The sequence below is a fragment of the Onychostruthus taczanowskii genome, unplaced genomic scaffold, assembly GCF_017590055.1.
Source record: "Onychostruthus taczanowskii isolate IOZ18803 unplaced genomic scaffold, ASM1759005v1 scaffold6, whole genome shotgun sequence".
NCBI lineage: Eukaryota > Metazoa > Chordata > Aves > Passeriformes > Passeridae > Onychostruthus > Onychostruthus taczanowskii.
Genome location: NW_024503679.1, coordinates 1044873 through 1064649, shown reverse-complemented (window position 1 = coordinate 1064649; position 19777 = coordinate 1044873). Strand labels below are relative to the sequence as shown.

The following is a 19777-nucleotide window of genomic DNA, read 5'->3' as shown; positions in this document are numbered from 1 at the left end:
ACAGGAAAGGGATGGGATCACAGGGAAGGGGTGGGATGGGGTCACAGGGAAGGACTGGGATTCAAGGAAAGGGGTGGGAGTGTGAGGGAGGAATAGGGGCACAGGGAAGGGATTGGAACCTGGGGAAGGGATGGGGGCACAGGTAAGGGATGGGATCAAGAGAAAAGGATAAGATGGTGGAGAAGAGGTGAGAAACATGGAATGGTATCTTGGGGAAGGGATGGGATTGAGGGGAAGGGATGGGATAGTGGGGAAGTGCCATAGAGAATGGATGCAGCTTTGGGATAGGGCTGGGAGGGAAGCACTCTCCCATCACACCATGGCAAAGGGATGGTGCTGTGGAGGTGGAACACCATGGAGAAGGGATTGTGCCTCGGGCCGGGACATGGGACCCCACGGAGCAGCCCCCAGGCACCGGTGCTGCAGCAGAGATTCAAATGGGAAGGAACCTCCCAGGGACAGCATTTTGCTTCAGCCCAAGCCCATCCCAGTAACTCCATGGGCACGGAGGCAGTGCCAGCACAGCTGCATCCTGCTGGACCCAAACCTGGATGGAAATCCAGCAGAGACAGCCCAGAGGCTGCCAAGGCCCAGGGTGGCAGAGGGGGCTGGGCACTGCTGCTCCCCACGGTCCAGGGGCTCTCCAGGTCAGTCACAGCAGCGCAAGGCCACGATTTCTGCCAGGATTTATGATGGAATTTAAGAACCATTGTAAGAATTATCCTGGTTTTGGTACAGACACCACCTGAGTCCTGACAGGATCATTACACCAATGGGTGCATTCAGTGTCACTTCTGGCACATCCCTGTCCTCTGTCCCCCCGGATCCCAACATCTGTCTATCCTCACTTGTCCCACACTGGCTGCTCCAAGTATCCAAGGGCCACCCAAACCTGGGCTGGTGGCCAGTCCCTTGCCCCTAGCCCTGCCACCTGCCCCTTGGTGGGGGCAGTTTGCTTAAATTTGTGGGGTTTGGGTTTTTTTCCTCTCCTCAAATAAAAAATAAATCACTTTCCTGGGATCATGGCAGTCACTCAGCTGTACCCACGAGTGCGAAGGGACATCCCATGGGACATGGCCACATCTCTCTGAAGCTCCTCTGTCCCTTGGAAAGATCAGTGAAACCACAGGGCTGTGTCCTGTCCTGATTCCCTCTGCAGCCAGGGTGAATTCCTCCAAAAATTAGCATTTCCTGTGAAAAAGCAAATAAAAAGAGAGGCCTATGGTGCTCTCCCAGCTTCACCAAATCCTGGTGGATGCTCCAGCCCATCTGGAGCTGAGCTGGCCATAAAGGGGGCCCGGGTGTCGTGTTCGGTGGTGGACGCGGCAGTGATTGCTCCAAAGAACCAACGAAGGTGACGATTTTGACAAAATAAGTTTATTTCGCTTCACTTCATTTCGGCTGAAACCTCACATTTTTCTTTTTTTTTTTTTTTTAAGTTTTTTTGGCTGAAAAAAAAAAATCCCAACCCAAAAATCCCCCCAAACCAACCCAAAATGCAAAGAACCATATCACTCCACCCTCTGCCAGAGGCGACCGAGGGGCTCCAATTCCCCCTGGGCCATGGAGCTGGGGGAGCCACTGCAGTCCCCCCCTCAAATCCCCTCTGCATCCCCCCAGTCCCCAGCCACGAACTGGCCCCCGAAACCGAGCCCTTGAACCCCCCAAATCCGAGCCCTGTAGGAAACGCTCGTGGCTCTGAACGCCCGAGGGTTTTACTCAACCTTCTTAATTTTTGTTGGATTTTCTCCTCCTTTCCCGAAGTTTTTTTGTGTGTTTTCTTTTGTTTTGTTTTTTTTTTTTTAAATTAATTTATTTATAGATATATTTAAAAAAAGCAATAGTCCTTTGGTCCCTAAACTCTAAGGAATGATATGACTCTGAAACAAGTAATCCTATGTCCCTGTGCCAGTGACAAGCAGGGGAAGCGCGTGTCCCGCCACCCTGCTCCATGGGATATATATATATATATACTTATTTATATATATCTTCTATAAGTCCAACATACTTTGATCCTTCTTTTTTTCCCCCCAATGCAGGGAAAAAGGAAAATCTTGCCGTTTTTCTTTATCAACCAAACAAACATCCTCCAGGTGAAGCGCCCGAGGCTGGTCCCGTCCCACCGGCTTTGGTTTAAGAATCCATTTGGAGCCTCTTTTCCTCGTTTCTCCTGGGAAATCGGTAGCAGCAAATGAGTGCTTTAAAAAAAAACCCAAAAAACAAAGGTAGATTGTGGCCCGGCTGCCCGGAGCCATCAGCCTTGCTCCCAGTGAGGGATCCGGTGAGTCCTGGCGAGCGGCCGGCGGCGAATCGCAACCCCGGCACCGCATCGCTCCCCTCCTTCCTTGTCTTCCTCTCATTCCCATTAAACAACAAACAAGACCAGTCTGGGAAAAAATTCAAAAAGGAAAAGCTACGACCAAAACGCTCTCTTCTTTGCCATTTTCTCCTTCACCTCCTCCTCCTCATCCTCCTTTTCCTCCTCCGGGATGTGTTGCAAAGAAAGAGAGTTACGGGTTTGGATACTGCACTTGGGGAAGGGGAAAGTCGTCAGACACTGCGGGACGTCCGACCTGAAACAGAAGGAAAAGGTTGTCAGCCTGCTTCTGGGGCATGGAGCGAGGGACCAGATCCTTTGGGTGGGTGGTGCCAGGCAGAGATCCCTGATGAGGACAGGGGGACGCTCCACAACCGCCACGTCCCCCAGGGCCAGGCCCCCTCACCTCTCCGCAGGCTGAGCTGGGGTCAGTAGGGTCTGTTGGCATCTTTCGGCCGCTTTAGCTGCACTTTTAGCCTCTTCATGCCGATCTGGAAGCCATTCATGGCCTGAATGGCCGCCTGAGCACTCGTCGGATTGTCAAAACTGACGAAACCTGGCGGGGAGGGGACACAGGGGCTTGTCACCACACGCATCACAGGCGGCTGCCTCGCCTCAACCCAGGCACTGAAATCCTCTGGGATGCTCCTGGTTTGGGAGTGCTGGGAGAAAGGGTCCTTGGGTAACATCACAACCCCGGATTGCAGGGGACTGGGTGACAGGTGATGGCACCTGCAAGGACACCGAGGTCTGCAGGGACACTGAGCTGACAAGGCTGTGAGGACAGCAGCATAAGAGGACACTGGAGCCATCTGCAGGGACACTACAGGGTGGGATTTGTGGGGTCACTGGGATGACAGGGTCTGTTAAAGTCATAGGGGCTGCAGGGACACTGAGGTGATGTGGTCTGTGGGGACACTAAGGTCTGCAGGTATGTGGAGATACCAGGATGACGGGGTGTGTGGGGACACCAGGATGGGATGTGTGGGCTCAGGGGACATCTGTAGGCCAGGTCTGCAGGGATCCTGAGGTGATAGGGCCTCCAAAGACACAACAGTGAAAGAGTCTATGGGGACACCAAACCGACCAGGTTTGTGGGGACACCGAAGTCTGTGAGAGGGAGGTACAAATCCCTGAACTGGGGACATAGGGAAGAGTTGGACCCCAAGCAAGGGACAGCAGGGAGACATGGACTCCATCTGAGCTGGGAAAGAGACATCCCCAATATGAGATGTTGGAGAGACAGACTCTCAAGCAAGGACTTCAGGGAGAGCTGGATGCCCAAGATGGAGATGCTCTCTGCTGGGTTGTCCAGAATAGTCAGACTCCCGAGCTGGGAAGAGTGGGGAGAGCCAAATCCTTGAGCTGAAATTTGGGGAGAGACAGATCTCTTGAGCCGGAATATTAGGAGAGCTGGACCTTCAGGTTGGAGACCAGAAAGAATGGGACTCTGGAGCTAGAGACTGGTAAGAGCTGGGATGTTGAGGAGCATCAGATATTTTAAATGGGATGCTGAAGAGAGCCAGACCCCTGAGCTGGGATGTTGAGGAAGAGCCAGATCTCCAAGCTGCGATGTTATAGACAGCTGGAACCTTGAGCTGGGGACTGGGAAGAGTTGGAGCCCTGAGCTGGGACACCAGGGAGAGAGAGCCACACCCTGGGACTTACCAAAGCATTTACTCTGGTTGGTGGCACGGTCCACAAAGACTTTGGCAGAGATGACGTTGCCAAAAGGCAAAAACATCTGCGTGAGCTCCGCGTCCCCGAACTCCTGGGGCAGGTGATAAATAAACAGGTTACAGCCCTCGGGACCTGGGTGACACACAAAGGACAGGACACGTCAGCTACGAGGTGGGGTCACCCCGGGGGGACACCGAGGAGCCACCGGCCCCACATGGGGTGAGCCCCACCCCTCACCTTCTCTCTGCTGCTGCGGGATGAGGGGCGCTTGCTGGGGAAAGGCTTGGCTGATGGGAGCGTAGGCAGTGGGATATGCTGCTGGAAGAGAGAAACAAGAAGCTGAGGCCACAGCACCCACCCCAGCCACAGAGAGGGCTGGGACAGGCAGGTCCCCTGCTGCCATCTGGGATCAAGGGGCCTCTCCTGCCCCACGACTGCTGGCTCTGCCTTTCCCACCCCTCCTGATACACCAGGGATATGGGAACAGCTCCCCCAGGAGAAATGCTGGTGATAGCAGTAATACAGCCTCAAGGCTGAGGAAAGATGAAGTACTTTTAGCTGAAAAACCCCAAAGATTTGGGTCCAAAACTTGATTTTCTGTTGCAAATCTAGACGTTGCTGTCGATGTTCCTAATTAAATGGCTGCTGGGCTTTCCATGGGAGGCTCTGTCTCCTTTCCCTCCACGGCCCATGTCCTTGGCCATCAGACTTGGCCACACGATGAACATCCAAAGACTTCTGGTGTCTTGGTGTGGAGGTGGCCCTCTGTCACCTCCCAAATCTTGCCTGCTCTTCTCAATACCACTGCCAGGGTTCCCCCATGGAGTTCTCCCAGCCCCATGGGTATGAAAATTCACTTTGCACTATCCAGAATTTGCACAGGGGCCATAACAGGAGCCAGTGGGATAAGGGGACTGTGCTTTCATTGGTATCACCACCCTGGAGCTCCTGCCAGGGCTCAGCACCCGCTGGTCCCCTCATGAATCCGTGCCCAAATACACTGTCCCAGTCCAATGTTCAACCCCAGGATGATGTTCACCTCCCAAAAATAAGGGTGAGGAGCAAAGAGGGGAAAGAGGGAAGGAGTGGGAAGCGAAGTTTGAGACCTGCATAGTGCTGCATGCCGGCGTAGGCCTGCTGGAGGGGGTCTGCCACCGTGGGGCTTTGAGCTGGGAAGAGAAGAGAAAGGAGAAGGAAGATAGAGTAAGCCAGAGAAAGCCAGGGATGCATGCACAGCTCCTATGGGAAAGGGTTCCTGACCAAGCGCTGCCATGGAGGGGCAGAGCTGCTCCCTGCCTGAATTCCCTCCTCCCTGCAGTGATGCCACGGGAACACACGGGGAGCACACGGCAGGTTCATCCAGCATGTTCCTGGGATGGGGAGCACCCCCTGAGCATCCCGCATGAGCCAAGCACACTCCCCTTGCCCGGGGCCCGCGGCAGAGCCCCGGGAGGGCTGTACCTGGGTAGGGGTGGATGCCATTGGTGTAGATGGTCTCGGAGGCGGGCTGCCCGTTGGTCTGGGGCGGCAGCGGGCTGAAGCCGTTCACCCCAATGGGCGTGGCAATGCTGGGCACCGGCGCCGTGCTGATCCCGGGAGGGGTGCTTGTACCTGCAGGAGCATGGCGTCAGGGCCGGCACCACCCCGAGAGTGCCCTCCCGAGGATGTCAAGTGGCAAATGCGGGGGTCCTACCTGAAGAGGGGGTGAGGGGGGCAGCCACCAGCCCGCTGACATTGAAGGCAGCCATTTGTTGCATCTGGGCGGCAGCGATGGCAGCCATGGGGTTGAGGCAGGTGCCCTGCGCGGCCGCCATCAGGGCTGCCTGCTGCTGCATGATCTTCAGAAAAGAACGGGGGAAAAGAGACAGAGCACAGGAGGCAGAGAGAAGGAGAGAGAGGGCAAATCAGCATCTCTGCTTTGGATGGATTCCGAGGGATAAATGCCACCGGCTGCCAGATCCAGGGACAGGAGTCTTGGTCTTGGTGATGCTAAATATGGGACCACTGAATCCTACAACCACTCTCAGCTATGGGGAGGAAGCCCTGCAATTGCCCTTAAACTGGGATATACCAGCCCTCCCAGGCATCCACACATCCTGGCACCGGTGCTTTCAAGGGCCAAACCAGCCCCCCCACCCACAGGGGTCCCCCAAAGCCCCAGTGTGCACCAGCTCCTACCGCTTGTGTGTAGGCCCCGTAGGCGCCGAACTGGATGGTCATGGGGTTGAAGATGCCCAGCTGCCCTGCCATCTGATGCATCCGCCGCAGGGTCCTCTCCTTATCTGTGTCTGCAAACTTCACCACCAGGCTGGACGAGGCGCCCTGAGGTGGGGGGAAGATGGGGCTGATGGTGGGACCACAGCAATGCCCCAAATTGTGTACCCACCGTGGGTGTGGCTCGCAGTGTCCGTAGCATCCTCAGCCCTGGGGACGCTGCCCAGCTTGGCAGCAGCAACCAATGATCGATGTGAGGTTTAATTATAGCCAGTTTTTCTCCCCAGTGGCAGCTCCCTGACCTCTGCTTCCTTTCCCTTTCCTTGTCCACAATTCTGACCTTCAGCGTTAATTAAACTGCCCCTTTCTCTGGCATGGAGAGAATTAGCCCCATGCTCCCACCTATAGGGCTCAGCACCTTGGCAAGGAGGAACCTGGGGTGATGTGGCCAACAAATTGCCAGCCTGCAGGATTTTGATGCAGTTAGACTGAGGATCAAATTAGTGGGTGATTGTATTAAGCAGGCAGCATGGGGTCAGCCAGGGCAGGGTGCGAGCCTGGCACTTACCGGCATAGTTTGGCTGCCGTGCAGGCTGTTGATGGCAGCCTGTGCCTCGGCGTGGCTGCCGTATTTCACAAAGGCACAACCTAAGGGAACAGAGGGAACATGGAACAGATTGGATTTAGCCATTGTGGGTCCATAGGATGCCCACCTGGCACCCCAAAGCCCACCTTTGCTGGCTCCATCAGGCCCTCGGAGGATGGTGCATTCCTCAATCTGGCCGAAGGGCTCAAAGAGGCGGCGGACGTCGTCCTCGCTCTGCTGCTTCCCCAGCATGCCCACAAAGAGCTTCCTGTCTTCTAAAAACAAAACCAAGCCCATCAGAGAGTGGGAGGTCACTCACCATCCCAACCCCTCACCAAAAATGGTGTATGGAGGGGAAGGAGCCAAGTGACATCAGAGGGAGGGAGCAACACCGATCCTACAGAGAAGGTGCCAGGCTTATAATCTCCATCCTACAGAACACTCAGGACGGGAAAACCTCTCCTGTGGGGAAATTGCTGAGGAGTGAATTCTGGAAGAGCCATTGTTTTAGGGAGTGGAGCTGGGGCTTTTCCTAGGGATGGGGGGCCTGGCTCCCCAGCACTAGGGTGGGATGCGGTGGAACAAAGAGAATCCACAAACTGGACGTGATCACCCTCGTGTGATCGACTCGCAGAACAACCCGCAGCCTCCAGCCGTGCCCAGAGGACATCAATAACCCAAACACAAGAGAAGGGATAGTAAATAATGAGAATTTCATGATTATTACCAGCATCTGTCTTGTGCGGCCGCGCGTTCCCGCCGCACGCTAATGGCATTTGACAAAGGAAATAAGGTGCCCTGTCAAGAGCGTTGCTGGGGAAATAAATAAATAATGGCAGGAGACGATGAATGTTTAGTCCGTTAAGGTAGCAGGAAAATTAGTTAAGGGAATAGGGCTTGTGTGTTGTCTAGTTAAACATAAACCACCTCCCAGGGGGAGTGGGCTGGGCAGCCCAGCGTTGCCTCCTGGGCGAGGGGGCTGGAGATGGGAGCCCCAGCTCACCCATCGATTTTTAATCCTTCACCAATTACACTCGGTAAGTGGGTAATTTATTTGCCAGGTCCCTCTGGGACATGCTGGGACCAGCTCCCGGAGTGTTTAATAACAGGGTTTGGATGGGGGGGGGAGCTACCCCAACCATCCTGCCAAGTGCAGGCGGCCCCATGAGAGCATCCTGCATGTCCGATAGTGCCTACCTGCCCAGCAACACAACAGATGTGGGATTTTGATCCAGTTCCTGTGATTTTGCTCAAATGATCACCTCAGCCTGGCAATGCCACAGCCCAATGAGTGGCAAATGCTCACAAAGAACTGAGAGGGGCTTGGGCCATATGAAGCCAGCTCCTGCCCCAGGATCCCCACAGACAGCTCTGGAGAGGGAATTTTTGGTAAATTAAGGTGGTGAGGGAGAACGGCTGGCTAGTGCTCTGCCCCCCAGGATGTTGGGATGCTCATGGTACGATGTCGGGACATTCCCAGGATGACATCAGGATGTTTCCCCCTGCTGACCAGACAGGCACGGAGAAGATGGCATTTGCCCTGCACCCATGTTTGGTGCCACCAGCAAAGGCAGATCCTTTCCTCAATTTCTCTCCAAACCAACCTTCACACATCAGCCCTCGTGATGCCACCATGTCCCCCATCACCCCCCGATGACCCTGTGCCCCCCTGCCCATGCCAGGCATCTGGAGACTTGAGGACCTACCTCCTCGGCCCTCGCTGTCGGCCGGCTTCACCTGGATGGGGCGGTTCATCTGCAACACAAGCGAGAGTGGGTGGTCAGTGTGGTGGCCCCTGAACCCTCTCCATAGGGAACAGCAGGATTTGGCCAATGACTGGCACCAGGAGCTGGGGAAAAGGGGAGGGACCTGCGTGAATAGATCTGGGGCTTGTGGCCACAGAGACCCAGGGATGCCATGTGCAAAGGGCAATGCTCCGGCCCTGGCTATGGGCACCCGGTGCTGCATGCGCCCGCGGGGCCGCCAGTGCCAGGCTTGGCCGCCTGCCTGCTTTCCTCGACTGCAAAGGACTGCAGAGGCAGCAGTAGCACCCCGCCAGCCCCGGCCCCTCTGGCACCATTGCCCTCCTTTTCCCAAACCTCACCCAAATTTGGCCTCCTCCTTGTCACGGCCATGTGCACCCACGAGCATGACACCCGTGTGCAGCAGGACACACTGGGCTGGCAGGCACATCCGTGGCCCGCTGCCCCATGGAGCCATTTCTCCTCCTCTCTCCCCCTCCTTTTTCCCCTCTTTTAGCCGAAAAATGCTACAATTATGGCCGTTTCCATGGCAACAAGCGTGCTTCCCCCGCGATGCTGCGGAGCCCGAGCCATGTGCTCGATGGGGTCGCCACGGCAACAGCGAGATGTCACACATGACGGCGCGGGGGTGCGCACACGAACACGCCTTGAGCACACACGGGAACAGTCGCCCCCATGTGTGTGTGCACCCCATCCCAGGTGCCCTCTGCTGCACCCCTGGAAGGGGTCCCTAAATTTTGGGGCTGGGTGGGGGCAGAGACAGTCCCCCCCACATCAGGGTGAGGAAGAGGATGGGTAAGAGAGAAGAGGAGGGAGGTTTCCACAGCAACCGCCTCGTCTCCAGGGAAACGTGGAGAGAAATGTCAGCGCAGAGCTGGGGATGGTCCAGGGAAAGGACTGAGTCCCCAGGAGTCATGGGATGGCACAGAGCAGCACTGAGGGACACCTCACAGTGTCACCCATTATGTCACCAGTCCCCCAAACATCCACTCTGGGCAGGGGCAGGATTTGGCCCACCCCAAACTCTGGAGGGTTTGACAGCACCCAGACCCTAAACCCAGAACCCCGCTGTCCCTCACATCCCTGCCACAGCCGGGAGGAGGAAACCCCATTTTGGGGGGGGCTGCCCCCCTCCACTGACCCGCCAGCCCCATTTACCAGCGTGATGGCCTTTGATGGAATAAATTTCCCATGCCCGCTGCTGTATGCTTAATGTAATAAACCCAGTGAGGATGATTTAGAATAACATTTACGGAGCCGCAGAGTGTCATTTTGATGTGTCTCCCGTCTCCGCTCGCCGGTTATTAAACTGTATTGATTCCCCGGGAGCGGCTGATGTTTATAAATGTCAGGCCTCAGGGACCAGCTAACCTACCCTAGGGCTGCCACACCACACCAAGGAGAAATTGTCCTGGCCTCTAGACACCCCCAGAAAGGGGTTTTGGCACCCTTGACATCACGACATGCCCACCACAGGGTGCTCAGTGACCCCCTGTGGCACCCAGAGCTCCTGATTGTCCCCACAGCACCCCTGCACTGTGTCCACACAGCCCTCTATCCATCCTCCCACACCAAACAGCCACCTAGGCATTTTCCCCTGCTCCTGACACCCACCTGCCCACCCTGCAACACCCATCCATCCATTCATCCATCCCGGACACCCACACACCCATCTTCCCCCTGGATTCATCCAGCCATACTCCAACACCCATTCCCATAGCATCCATCCATCCCCGTAGAACCCATCCATATCCCCATCCTCATAACACCCGTTCACTCCCATAGCATCCATCTACATCGCCAACATCCGTCCATCCACCCCCCAAATACCTGTCTTCCCCACTGCAGCCATCCACATCACCAGCATTCATCCCCATACACCCATCCATTCCCATAGCATCTATCTATATTGCCAAGATCCCCTATCAATCCCCCAACACCCATCCATCCCTCAACACCCTTCTACCCCTGTTCCATCTGCCCATCCATCTCCCATCTTGCCACCACCCACCTTTCCACTCCCACAGCATCCATCCATCCATCCATCCATTCCCAACTCCCAGCTATCTCCCACACCCAAGGACATAGTGACACCCTGCTTGGGGTGCTCCAGCACCAACCATCATCAGCAGTTCACGAAGTCCCAGCTACCCCATGACCAAACCACTGGTGTTCCACAGCACAGGAGGCCACGAGTGGTCGCTAAACCACCTCCTGACTGCTCAGGCACTGTCCCTCACCCAAATTTGGAGCCCCCCAAGAACCTAGGTACCAGGGAGGGCCAGCCCATAGAATCACTGCCAGGGGATGTGCTCAGTGGGTCACTTCTGGCCTGTGTTCCTTCCTTGGCATCACATTCCTCCTTGTCCTCACAATCAACAGCCAGAGGATCCAGCAGGCCACCGTGCACCCAAATGAGATGGAGGTGGCAGGTGACACTGGAGCAGCGAGTGCCTGTGGGAGTCTGGAGTCCGTGCCACCCCAGGGAGACAGGAACCGAGGTACTGGCAGTCACTCATCACAGGAATACCTTGACAGAGCCCTGGGGGCAACCCACAGCCAGGCCACACAGCCAGCCTGGGGACAGCCACACCACTGCACAACCCTGCACACGTATGACCACCCTGGCACACCCTGCACACACCCACACACCTCTAAACACAACCACAGACACCCAGCACCCCCCAAGCACAGCCACCCCAAACCCCCTGGCACAGCCGTACACCTCGGAAGCCGCACACGTGTGCCCACGCAGCGCTGCGCACACTGCGCGTCTGTCCCAGCACCGCTGCGCACCCACGTGCGGCCACGCACCACCGCACACAGCCCCAGCCCGCATGCCACGCAACTCCCACAGAGCCCTGCCTGCTGCCATGGATCACACACAACCACGGGCATGCACCCTGGGATACACAGCCAGCACTGGGGATACAATGCCCCTTGCCTCAGTTTCCCCGTTGTAGCAGCAGGACCCATACTGGGACCCCCAGGAGCCCTCTATGGGCACACAGACACCTTGGGTGGGCTCACAGCATCCTCAGCAACATCCACATCCCACCCCCAGGGTCACCCTGCACACCTGAGCCCAGCGCAACACCTGAGCACACCTGCACTCCCCATCACACCCGGTGTGCCCACACACCCCCACTGCTGCCACTCCCCCGGCCCATGTGCACCCACACCCTGCCACCAACACTGGGGGCAAGGACACCCTAAGCTCCTCTTCCCACACAGACACCCACGTGCTTGCACATCCATCAACACCGACCTGCACATACCGGGGGTCAAAGCCGTACCCCTGCCAACACACACACCCCTCCCTGCACTGCCTGTGGGTGCAACACCCCCCGAGCACTGCCCCTTGCACACCTGCACCACACACACAAACCTGCGGTGGAAAAATACACCCTCCAGCCAACACACAAACCAAACCCATCCCTGGGGGCAGATACACCTCCTCACCATCATCCTCCATCCCTGCCTGCAAACACCCCCCACCCAGCATTCCTGGGTGCCAGAACACCCTCCTCACCAACACCCACACCACACACAGCGTCCCTGGGTCCAGATACATCACCAACACCCCTCTGCCGACACCCTCCCTTTCCCTGGGTGCACATACACCCTCTCGGCCACACACACACACAGAGCCCCCATCCCTGAGTGCAAATACACCCTCATCACCAACAACCACCCTGCCAACACATGCACCCCATCCCTGGGTGCAGATACACCCTGCACAGCAACACTCACACCCACACACCCCATCTGTGGGTGCAGAAACATCCTCTCACCAATACCCCTCCAACCCCATTCTTCTATGCAAATACACCCTCCTCACCAACACTCCTCCATCCCCAACACCCATCCCTGGGAGCAGATACACCCTATCACCAACACCCCCAATTCTCATCCCTGCGTGCAGATACACCCTGCAACACCCACACCCACCCACCCCATCCCTGGGAGCAGATACACCCCCCACCAACACCCCTCCAGCCTCATCCCTGTGTGCAGATACACCCTGCAACACGCCCACTCACACACCCCAACCCTGTGTGCACATTCACCCTGCTCATCAACATCCCTCCATCCCCGTCCCTGTGTGCAAATACACCCTGATCACCAGCACTACTCCATCCCCATCCTATGCCTGGGAGCAGATACACCCCCTCACCAACACTGCTCCATCCTCATTCCCATCCCTGGGTTCGGATACACTCCATCACCAACACCCACACTCACACCCACCCTCCCGGTGTGCAATTACACCCTGACCACAAACACTGCTGTATCCCCAGCCCATCCCTGGGAGTAGATGCACCCTCTCACCAACAGCCCTCCATCCCCATCCCTGTGTGCAGATACGCCCTGCTCACCATCAACACCCCTCCATGCCCATCCCCAGGAGCAAGGATCCACACCCTCGCCATCATCCCCACTCCCACACAGCATCCCCGGGAGCAGATACACCCCTTCGCCATCACCCACATCCCTCTACAGCCCCTCCGGTGCAGCCCCCCCACCCCGGCGCCAGCGGAGGCTGCCGGGCGGTGCCGGGCCGTGCCGGGCCGGGCGGAGGCGGCGGCAGACAAAGGCGGGGCCCTACCTCGATGCAGAGGATCTTGGACCCGGCGGGCACCCACAGCACGGGCGGCCGCGGCCCCGGCGCCGGCACCTGCGGCAGCTGCATGGCCGGACCGGCCGGACCGCCGGCTCCACCGAGGCGGTTCGGCTGAGCTCGGCTGCGCTCGGCTCCACCCGAGACGGCTCGGCCGGGCTCGGCTTAGCTCGGCTCGGCTCAGCAAGGCCGGGCTCGGCTGGGCTGGGTTCGGCTAGACTCGGCTGGGTTCGGTTCGGCTCGGCCAGATTCGGCTGGGCTCGCGCAGCGGCGCGCGGGGGGCGGGGCACAGGGCGGGGCAGCCGCAGCCCCGCCGAGCCGAGCCGGGCCGGGCCAGGCGGGGGGCGGGGCCTCTCTGGGGACACGCCCGTCACCGTCTGGACACGCCCCCGGTCCCCCGACACGCCGGGGGCGGGGCCTGGCTGGGGCAGGGGCCGAGGGTGGGAACACGGGGGGTGCGCAGGTACAGGGGGTCAGCAGGGACAGGGGTGTGAGCACAGGTACAGGGGGTCAGCAGGGACAGGGGTGTGAGCACAGGTACAGGGGTGTGAGCACAGGTACAGGGGGTCAGCAGGGACAGGGGTGTGAGCACAGGTACAGGGGTGTGAGCACAGGTACAGGGGGTCAGCAGGGACAGGGGTGTGAGCACAGGTACAGGGGGTCAGCAGGGACAGGGGTGTGAGCACAGGTAGATGTGTGTGAGCAGGTCCAGGAGGTGAGCACAGGTATAGGTGGTATGAGCAGGTACAGGGTATGTGAGCACAGGTATATGTGTGTGAGTACAAGGGGTACGAGCAGGTGCAGGGGGTGAGCACAGGTAGAGGGGTTGTACATAAATGTACATGAGTGTGCTTGTGTGCACAAGCAGAGAGATGTGCACAGGCACAGAGGTGTGTTCACATGCACTCACAGGTGTGTACCCAAGCGTACACAAGTGCGTACACGTGGGTGTGTGCAAGAACAGAAGGGGTGCTCAGGCACAGACAGGTGAGCACACACAGGTGTGAGAACCTGCATGGGCACAGGGGTGTGAGCAGCAGCACACAGTCCCCTGCACCGCTGTGTGCACACACACGCAGAGGGGTGAACACAGCTGTGAGCCCCTGTGGGGCGTGCACCCGCACATCCATGTGCACACGCGTGCTCACACACACACCCCCAACCCCCAGGTGAGTGGCCATGGCAATAGCAATACGCACACGTGTGTGCCTGATGAGAATCCCCAGGCAGGGCCTGACCCCGGCCTCCTTTAGGCTGCCAAGGTGGGCTGTTAACTCTTGAACCTACTGATGTGTGGCCCCACTGGTGAGAGCACAGCTCAGGAAGCCACATCCCCGCAAACCTCATCCCCCTCTGTCAGCTACACACACACATAACAGGGATTGATATTCATGGGCCCCGGCTCTTTCCCCAGCCAACCCGCGGGCCTATTGATTTTTATTTAGGCGAATAATTAAATATTTATTTTCACTTTGTTAAGCTCGGGAGGTCGGAGCCCACAGAAAGCGCAACAGCACGCGGGCGGCTGGAAAATCAATGCCTTGGTTTGCGGCTGCTGGAAGTGGCTCCCGCGCCTCGGGGAGGTGTCACCAGCCCCCGCCCTGGCTCACCCCGATCCCTCCGCGTCACTTAAGGCTTCCACGCCTTGGGAGGTGTCACCAGGTGCTGCTCCAGCTCAACTCGACCACCTCAGTGTCACTTAATTCTCCCATGCTTCAGGGAGTTGTCACAAGGCCCTGCCCCAACTGACCCCAACGCCCTCGTGTCACTTACCCCTGGCAGCGTCTTCTGCTCGTGCAGGGCACTCTGTGCCTTCAGTGCGGAGTCACGGGCGCAGTAGGTGAGAAAGGCACAGCCTGTGGAGACAGGGAGACAGGATCAGTGTCCGGCCTGGGATTGCCACAGCGCCCTGTGCACACAGGGAGCTGGTGGCACAGCTGATATGACACTGTGGTGTCTCAGCATCCTGGCATCCAGCACAGTGATACCCAGCACACCAGCACGCTGGGACTTGATACCCTGGCATCCAGAACCCTGGCCCTGTGGCATCCAGAATCCCAGCACTCTGTCACCCTGGCACAGCAGCATCCAGAACCCCAGCAACCTGGCGTGGTGGCATTCAGCACCTCAGCACCATGGCATCCAGCATCCCAGCACCCTGACATCCTGGCACCCTGGCATTCGGCATCCAGCATCCCAGCACCCTGACATCCTGGCACCCTGGCATTCAGCATCCTGGCATCCTGGCAGTCTATAACCTGGGATTTGGCACCCTGGCATGGTGGCATCCATCACCTCAGCACCACGGCATCCAGCAACAAGCACCCTGATGATCTGGCACCATGGCATTATGGCATCCAGCAGCTCAGCACCATGGCATCCACCATCCTGTTACATTGACACCCCGGCTCCATGGCATCCAGCACCCTGGTGCCCTGGTACTCTACACCCAGATGGGCACACACAGGGTCACAGTTCACCCCCAGAACAGGGTAGGAGATGGAGCAGCAGGATGAAGGAAGGAGCCAGGGGGAGCAGGCAGCACATGGGCAGTGGCGCTCTGGCCCCAGCCCTGGGAAAAGCCACAGCCCAAGTCCTCCAGGAAGCAGATCTCCAGGTGTCGAGGCTGTGCACCCTCTCTTGCCACCACAGTTCCCCCAGCCTAAGCATCCTCCTTGGGGTGAGATTCATGTGGCGAAGGCACTCCGGCTCCTTCGACATCATGGCGCTTTGGAAATCGGGAATACGCCTGGGGTGAGGTTTTCCCACGCTGACTCACGCTGCCGAGCCACTCGCTCGCAGAGCTGGCAGCAACGAGCGAGAGCCCTGGGGACAGGGTCCGGTCCTCTTCGCTCCGTCTCTCCTGAAGCATTCCTGGTGCCCGTGCCACCGCTGCACCGCTCCCTCCCTGAGGGCTCCCCCCCAATTTGCCGGGGTCATATCCAAAAGCATCTGAAAGTGATATTAAAACAGCAGCAAAACAGTTTCCCTTCAACAAAGTAAATATTTAATGAATAAAATTGACATTGATGCATTTTTAATATTGGCACAATTAAATCCGCCAGCTGATTAAGTATTAATAACTCTTAATAAGTACAATCAGCGTGCCTGGGAGGAGAGGGAGCATGGCGGCAGGGCGGGGGACGCTGCGGGATGGGGTCCCTCACCTGCCTTGGGGTGCTGGGGACATCTGCCCTCAACGGAGAGCAAGGAGAGATCCCCCCAGATCAATACTCTCCCACTGCGGGTGGGAAGGGGAGATCTGCACAGCAGCTCGCCTCAGTCCCGGTGCCATTTCCAGTGTTTACCATCCGTAATCATGTTGGCTTCCTGCTCTCCGCTCGTCTTTCTCTCTTTTTTTTCCCTGTTTTTCCTGCAGGCGACAATGTAGACGGTGCCCGGGCATTCTGGAGAAGTTCAGAGGGCTGGCGCAGGAGCGGTTCTGCTCTGGAGGCTCGCCGGGAGGGAGGATGCCGTTCAAATTAGAGGAGCGTCCGCAATTAAATCATGCGGCTGGGCCGCAGACGTTGAAGCCCGCGCTGGAGGAAGCGTAGAGGGAGCCTGGAAGGGTGCAAATCCTATAGATCCAGGCACAGAAGCAGCTTCAGAGACACCTGGAGAAATGCTGGAGGCCAAAAGTGCCAAAAATGACAGAATCCAGGCGGCTGCCCCACAGCCGAAGGGCATCGACAAGGCAGCAACCATAAATGCCAAGTTCTGGCTTCCCAGGAAAGTCCCAGCAAAGCAGGTGCTGGCCGTGGCACGGGGGTTTGGTGACAGCTCGTGGCTCCTGTCTGGGTGATACCTGGGGTGCCTTGACCCTGCTCTGGCACCGCACACAACAGCGCTTGGGTGGGGCGTTCTGTGCAGACCTTGGCGCTGCCTGTGCGACCCCTCGGTGCGTCACCGCTCCGCACGCCGTGCCACAGTGCCACAGCACCTGGGACACAGGGCAGACATGGCACGTCCCCATCCACTGTGGGTGACTCCATCTCAGGGGTGCTCCAACTCCAGGGGTGCACAAAACTCATGTGGGTGTGCTGATGCCAGACAGGTGCCCCCAAGCCAGGCAGATGTTCTAAAATCCATTGCAGTGCTCCCTGCCCTGTGATGCTCTGATCACAGGGGTGTCCCCAAGCCCGACAGCAGCACCCTGACCCCTGGTGGGTGCTCCCCTCTTCCTCAGGGGCACCCCAAACTTACGAGGGGCCATATATCCAAATGCTCCAAACTGGGGTGTTCCCACCTCAGGGTGCTCTACCTCAAGGTTGCCTCCAACTTAGCTGTACCTTCACCCCAAATGTTTCCCCTCCTTGAGGTGCCCCATACTTGTGGGTGCAGCCTCCACATCAAGGGTATCTCCACCTCAGGTGTAACTCAACTGAGGGGTGTGCCCCATATTTGTGTACCCCACCTCAGGATGTCCCACCTTAGGGGTATCTCCATTCAGGGATACATCACCTCACAGATACCCCCATCTCACAAGTGTCCCATACCAGTGTCTCCTATCTCAGGCATACTTCCTGATCATGGTGCCCCCTCTCAAAGCATCCCATCTATACCTCGGGGTGCTCCACCTCAGGTTATCCCACCTCATGGGTGTCTCCACGTCAGGGATGTTCCACCTTAGAGGTATCCCTGTCTTGGGGTGCATCATCTCAGGATGTCCCACATGAGGGGTACCCTCATTTCAGGGCATCCCACCTCAGTGGTGGCCCACACTTAGGTACCAAACCTCAGGTTGTTCCATCTGATGGGGAACCTCATTTCAGGGATGCCTTTGCCTCAGGGATATCCTGCCTCAGGCTGTGCTATATCAGGGATGCCTCACACTTGGATGCCTTTGCCTCAGGGTGTCCCACTTCAGGGGTGTCTTCACCCCAGGGGTCCCCCTATATGCCAGGATGCTCCATCTCAGTTTATCCCACCACAGGGGTACCACAACCAAGAGGTCCCCACCCTCAGAGCATCCCACCTCAGGGCATCCCACTGAGAGGTATCCCCTTGCCCAGATGATCCATCTCCGGCTGTCCCACTTGAGGGGCACCTCACCTCAGGAGTATCCCACCTGAGGGACAGGATCCCTCACCTGAGAGGTTGCCTCCACCTGTTTGTCCTGCCTCACGGGTGGCCCATACTTAGGCGCCACATCTCAGTGATGTTCCACCTGAGGGGTCTCCCATCTCAGGATACTCCACCTCAGGGTGTCCCATCAGAGCAGTACCTCACTGAGGGTGCCCCCCACCTCAGAGCATCCCACTAGAGCAGTACCTCACTGAGGATCCCCCCCCACCCCAGGGCGTCCCACCCCACCTCAGGACAGCCCCCACACCTGGGTGTCCCATGTCAGGGCGTCCCACCCGGGGGGTCCCCCGGCCCGCCGCCCCCGCACCTTTGTGCATGCCGGTGAAGCGATCCTTGAGCACGGTGAGCTCGTAGATGCGGCCGAACTCCTCGAAGAGCGGCTTGAGGTCGCTCTCCTCCAGGTTGCGCGGAATCTGCCCCACGAACAGCTTGATGGCGTCGTGGTCCTTCATGGCGATGGCGCCGGGCGGGCGGCTCAGCCCGTTCACCCGGCCGCTGTTCGCGGTGCTGAACGCCGCCCCCGCCGCCTCGCCCGCCGCCGCCGCCGCCGCCATGGCCCGTTCCGCGCCCCGCCCCGCCCGACCGGCACCGCTCGGCACCGCCCGGCACCGCTCGGCACCACTCGGCACCGCTCGGCTCGCCTCGGCACCGCTCGGCACCGCCCCGCTCGGCACCTCTCGGCTCGGCTCGGCTCGGCCCGCGCCCGCCAGCGGGCCCGTGACGTCAGCCGGACGGCCCCGCCCAGGGGTGCTGTATTAGCATAATGAGGGGGCGGTGGCCAATCAGAACAGCGGGGCGGAATGAGGGGCGGGGCGCGTCCCGGCTCCGCCCACCGCTGCGCCCTGCCGGGCTCACCCCGACCCCCCCCGGCTCGTCACCCTCCCGCGCCCATCGCCCCCCTGTGTCTCCCCATTCGGCCCCCGTCACCTCCAGCACCCCCATCACCGTCCATCAGCCCCCGTCATTACCATCACACACCGCCCCGCCCCATCACCAGAGTCCTTATCAGCCCCCATCACCTCCCGGCATCCCCATTACCCCTATCACCACCATCACCCCCATCACCTCCATCACCCTCCCCCATCATCCCCACCATGCCCATCACTTCCCATCATCCCCCAACATCCCCCATCACCCCCCATCCTCTCCATCACCCCTGTCTCCCTCCCCATCTCTCCCATCACTTCCTATGACCCCTATCACCCCCTGTCATGCCCCGCCACCCCCCATCCCCCTCATATCCCCCCAGGTACCGCCTTTCCCCTCATCCCCTCATCACCCCCATGACCACCTGTGTCCCTCCCTTTCCGCCATCTCCCCATCACCCCCATCATCCCTCACCACCTCCATCCCGTCCTCACTCCCTCACCCCCCTCTACCCCCCTTTTGTGCCCATCATCCCCCAGCCCTAGCCAGGGCTATCCAAGGAGCCGAGCAGCCTCCCACCTTTCCCCCTGCAGCCCTTTAGTGGCATCCAGACATAACCCCTCTCTGCTCCTCACCTCAGAGCA

General features: G+C 58.5%; 1 protein-coding gene across 16 annotated transcripts; it reads right to left on the bottom strand.

Annotated features, from left to right (window-relative positions):
- Positions 1-2745: 2745 nt before the first annotated feature.
- CELF6 (CUGBP Elav-like family member 6) lies at positions 2746-18801 on the bottom strand. 16 transcript variants are annotated; one of them, XM_041418488.1, is made up of 12 exons: positions 18574-18801; positions 14955-15037; positions 8477-8552; positions 6944-7072; positions 6780-6859; positions 6176-6319; positions 5691-5835; positions 5459-5608; positions 5092-5166; positions 4235-4315; positions 4046-4129; positions 2746-2873 (listed from the first exon to the last, which is right to left on the bottom strand). In XM_041418488.1, the coding sequence occupies exons 1-12, from the start codon at positions 18716-18718 to the stop codon at positions 2746-2748; spliced, it is 1320 nt and encodes a 439-aa protein (XP_041274422.1). In that variant the 5' UTR covers positions 18719-18801. The 16 variants fall into 16 exon arrangements, with proteins under 16 accessions (XP_041274422.1, XP_041274423.1, XP_041274415.1 ...); XM_041418489.1 differs by having other exon boundaries at positions 4235-4320; positions 5103-5166; XM_041418481.1 differs by having other exon boundaries at positions 3986-4129; positions 5104-5166; positions 8492-8552.
- Between the last annotated feature and the right edge of the window lie 976 nt (positions 18802-19777).

Excerpts from the sequence above, each read along its gene's own strand:
- CELF6 (XM_041418481.1), bottom strand. The coding sequence starts at position 18,718 with ATGAAGGACCACGACGCCATCAAGCTGTTCGTGGGGCAGATTCCGCGC. Across the intron at positions 6,860-6,943 it reads GCCTGATGGAGCCAGCAAAG|GTTGTGCCTTTGTGAAATAC; the intron begins GTGGGCTTTGGG and ends CTGTTCCCTTAG. Across the intron at positions 5,609-5,690 it reads CCCCCTCACCCCCTCTTCAG|GTACAAGCACCCCTCCCGGG; the intron begins GTAGGACCCCCG and ends ATGCTCCTGCAG.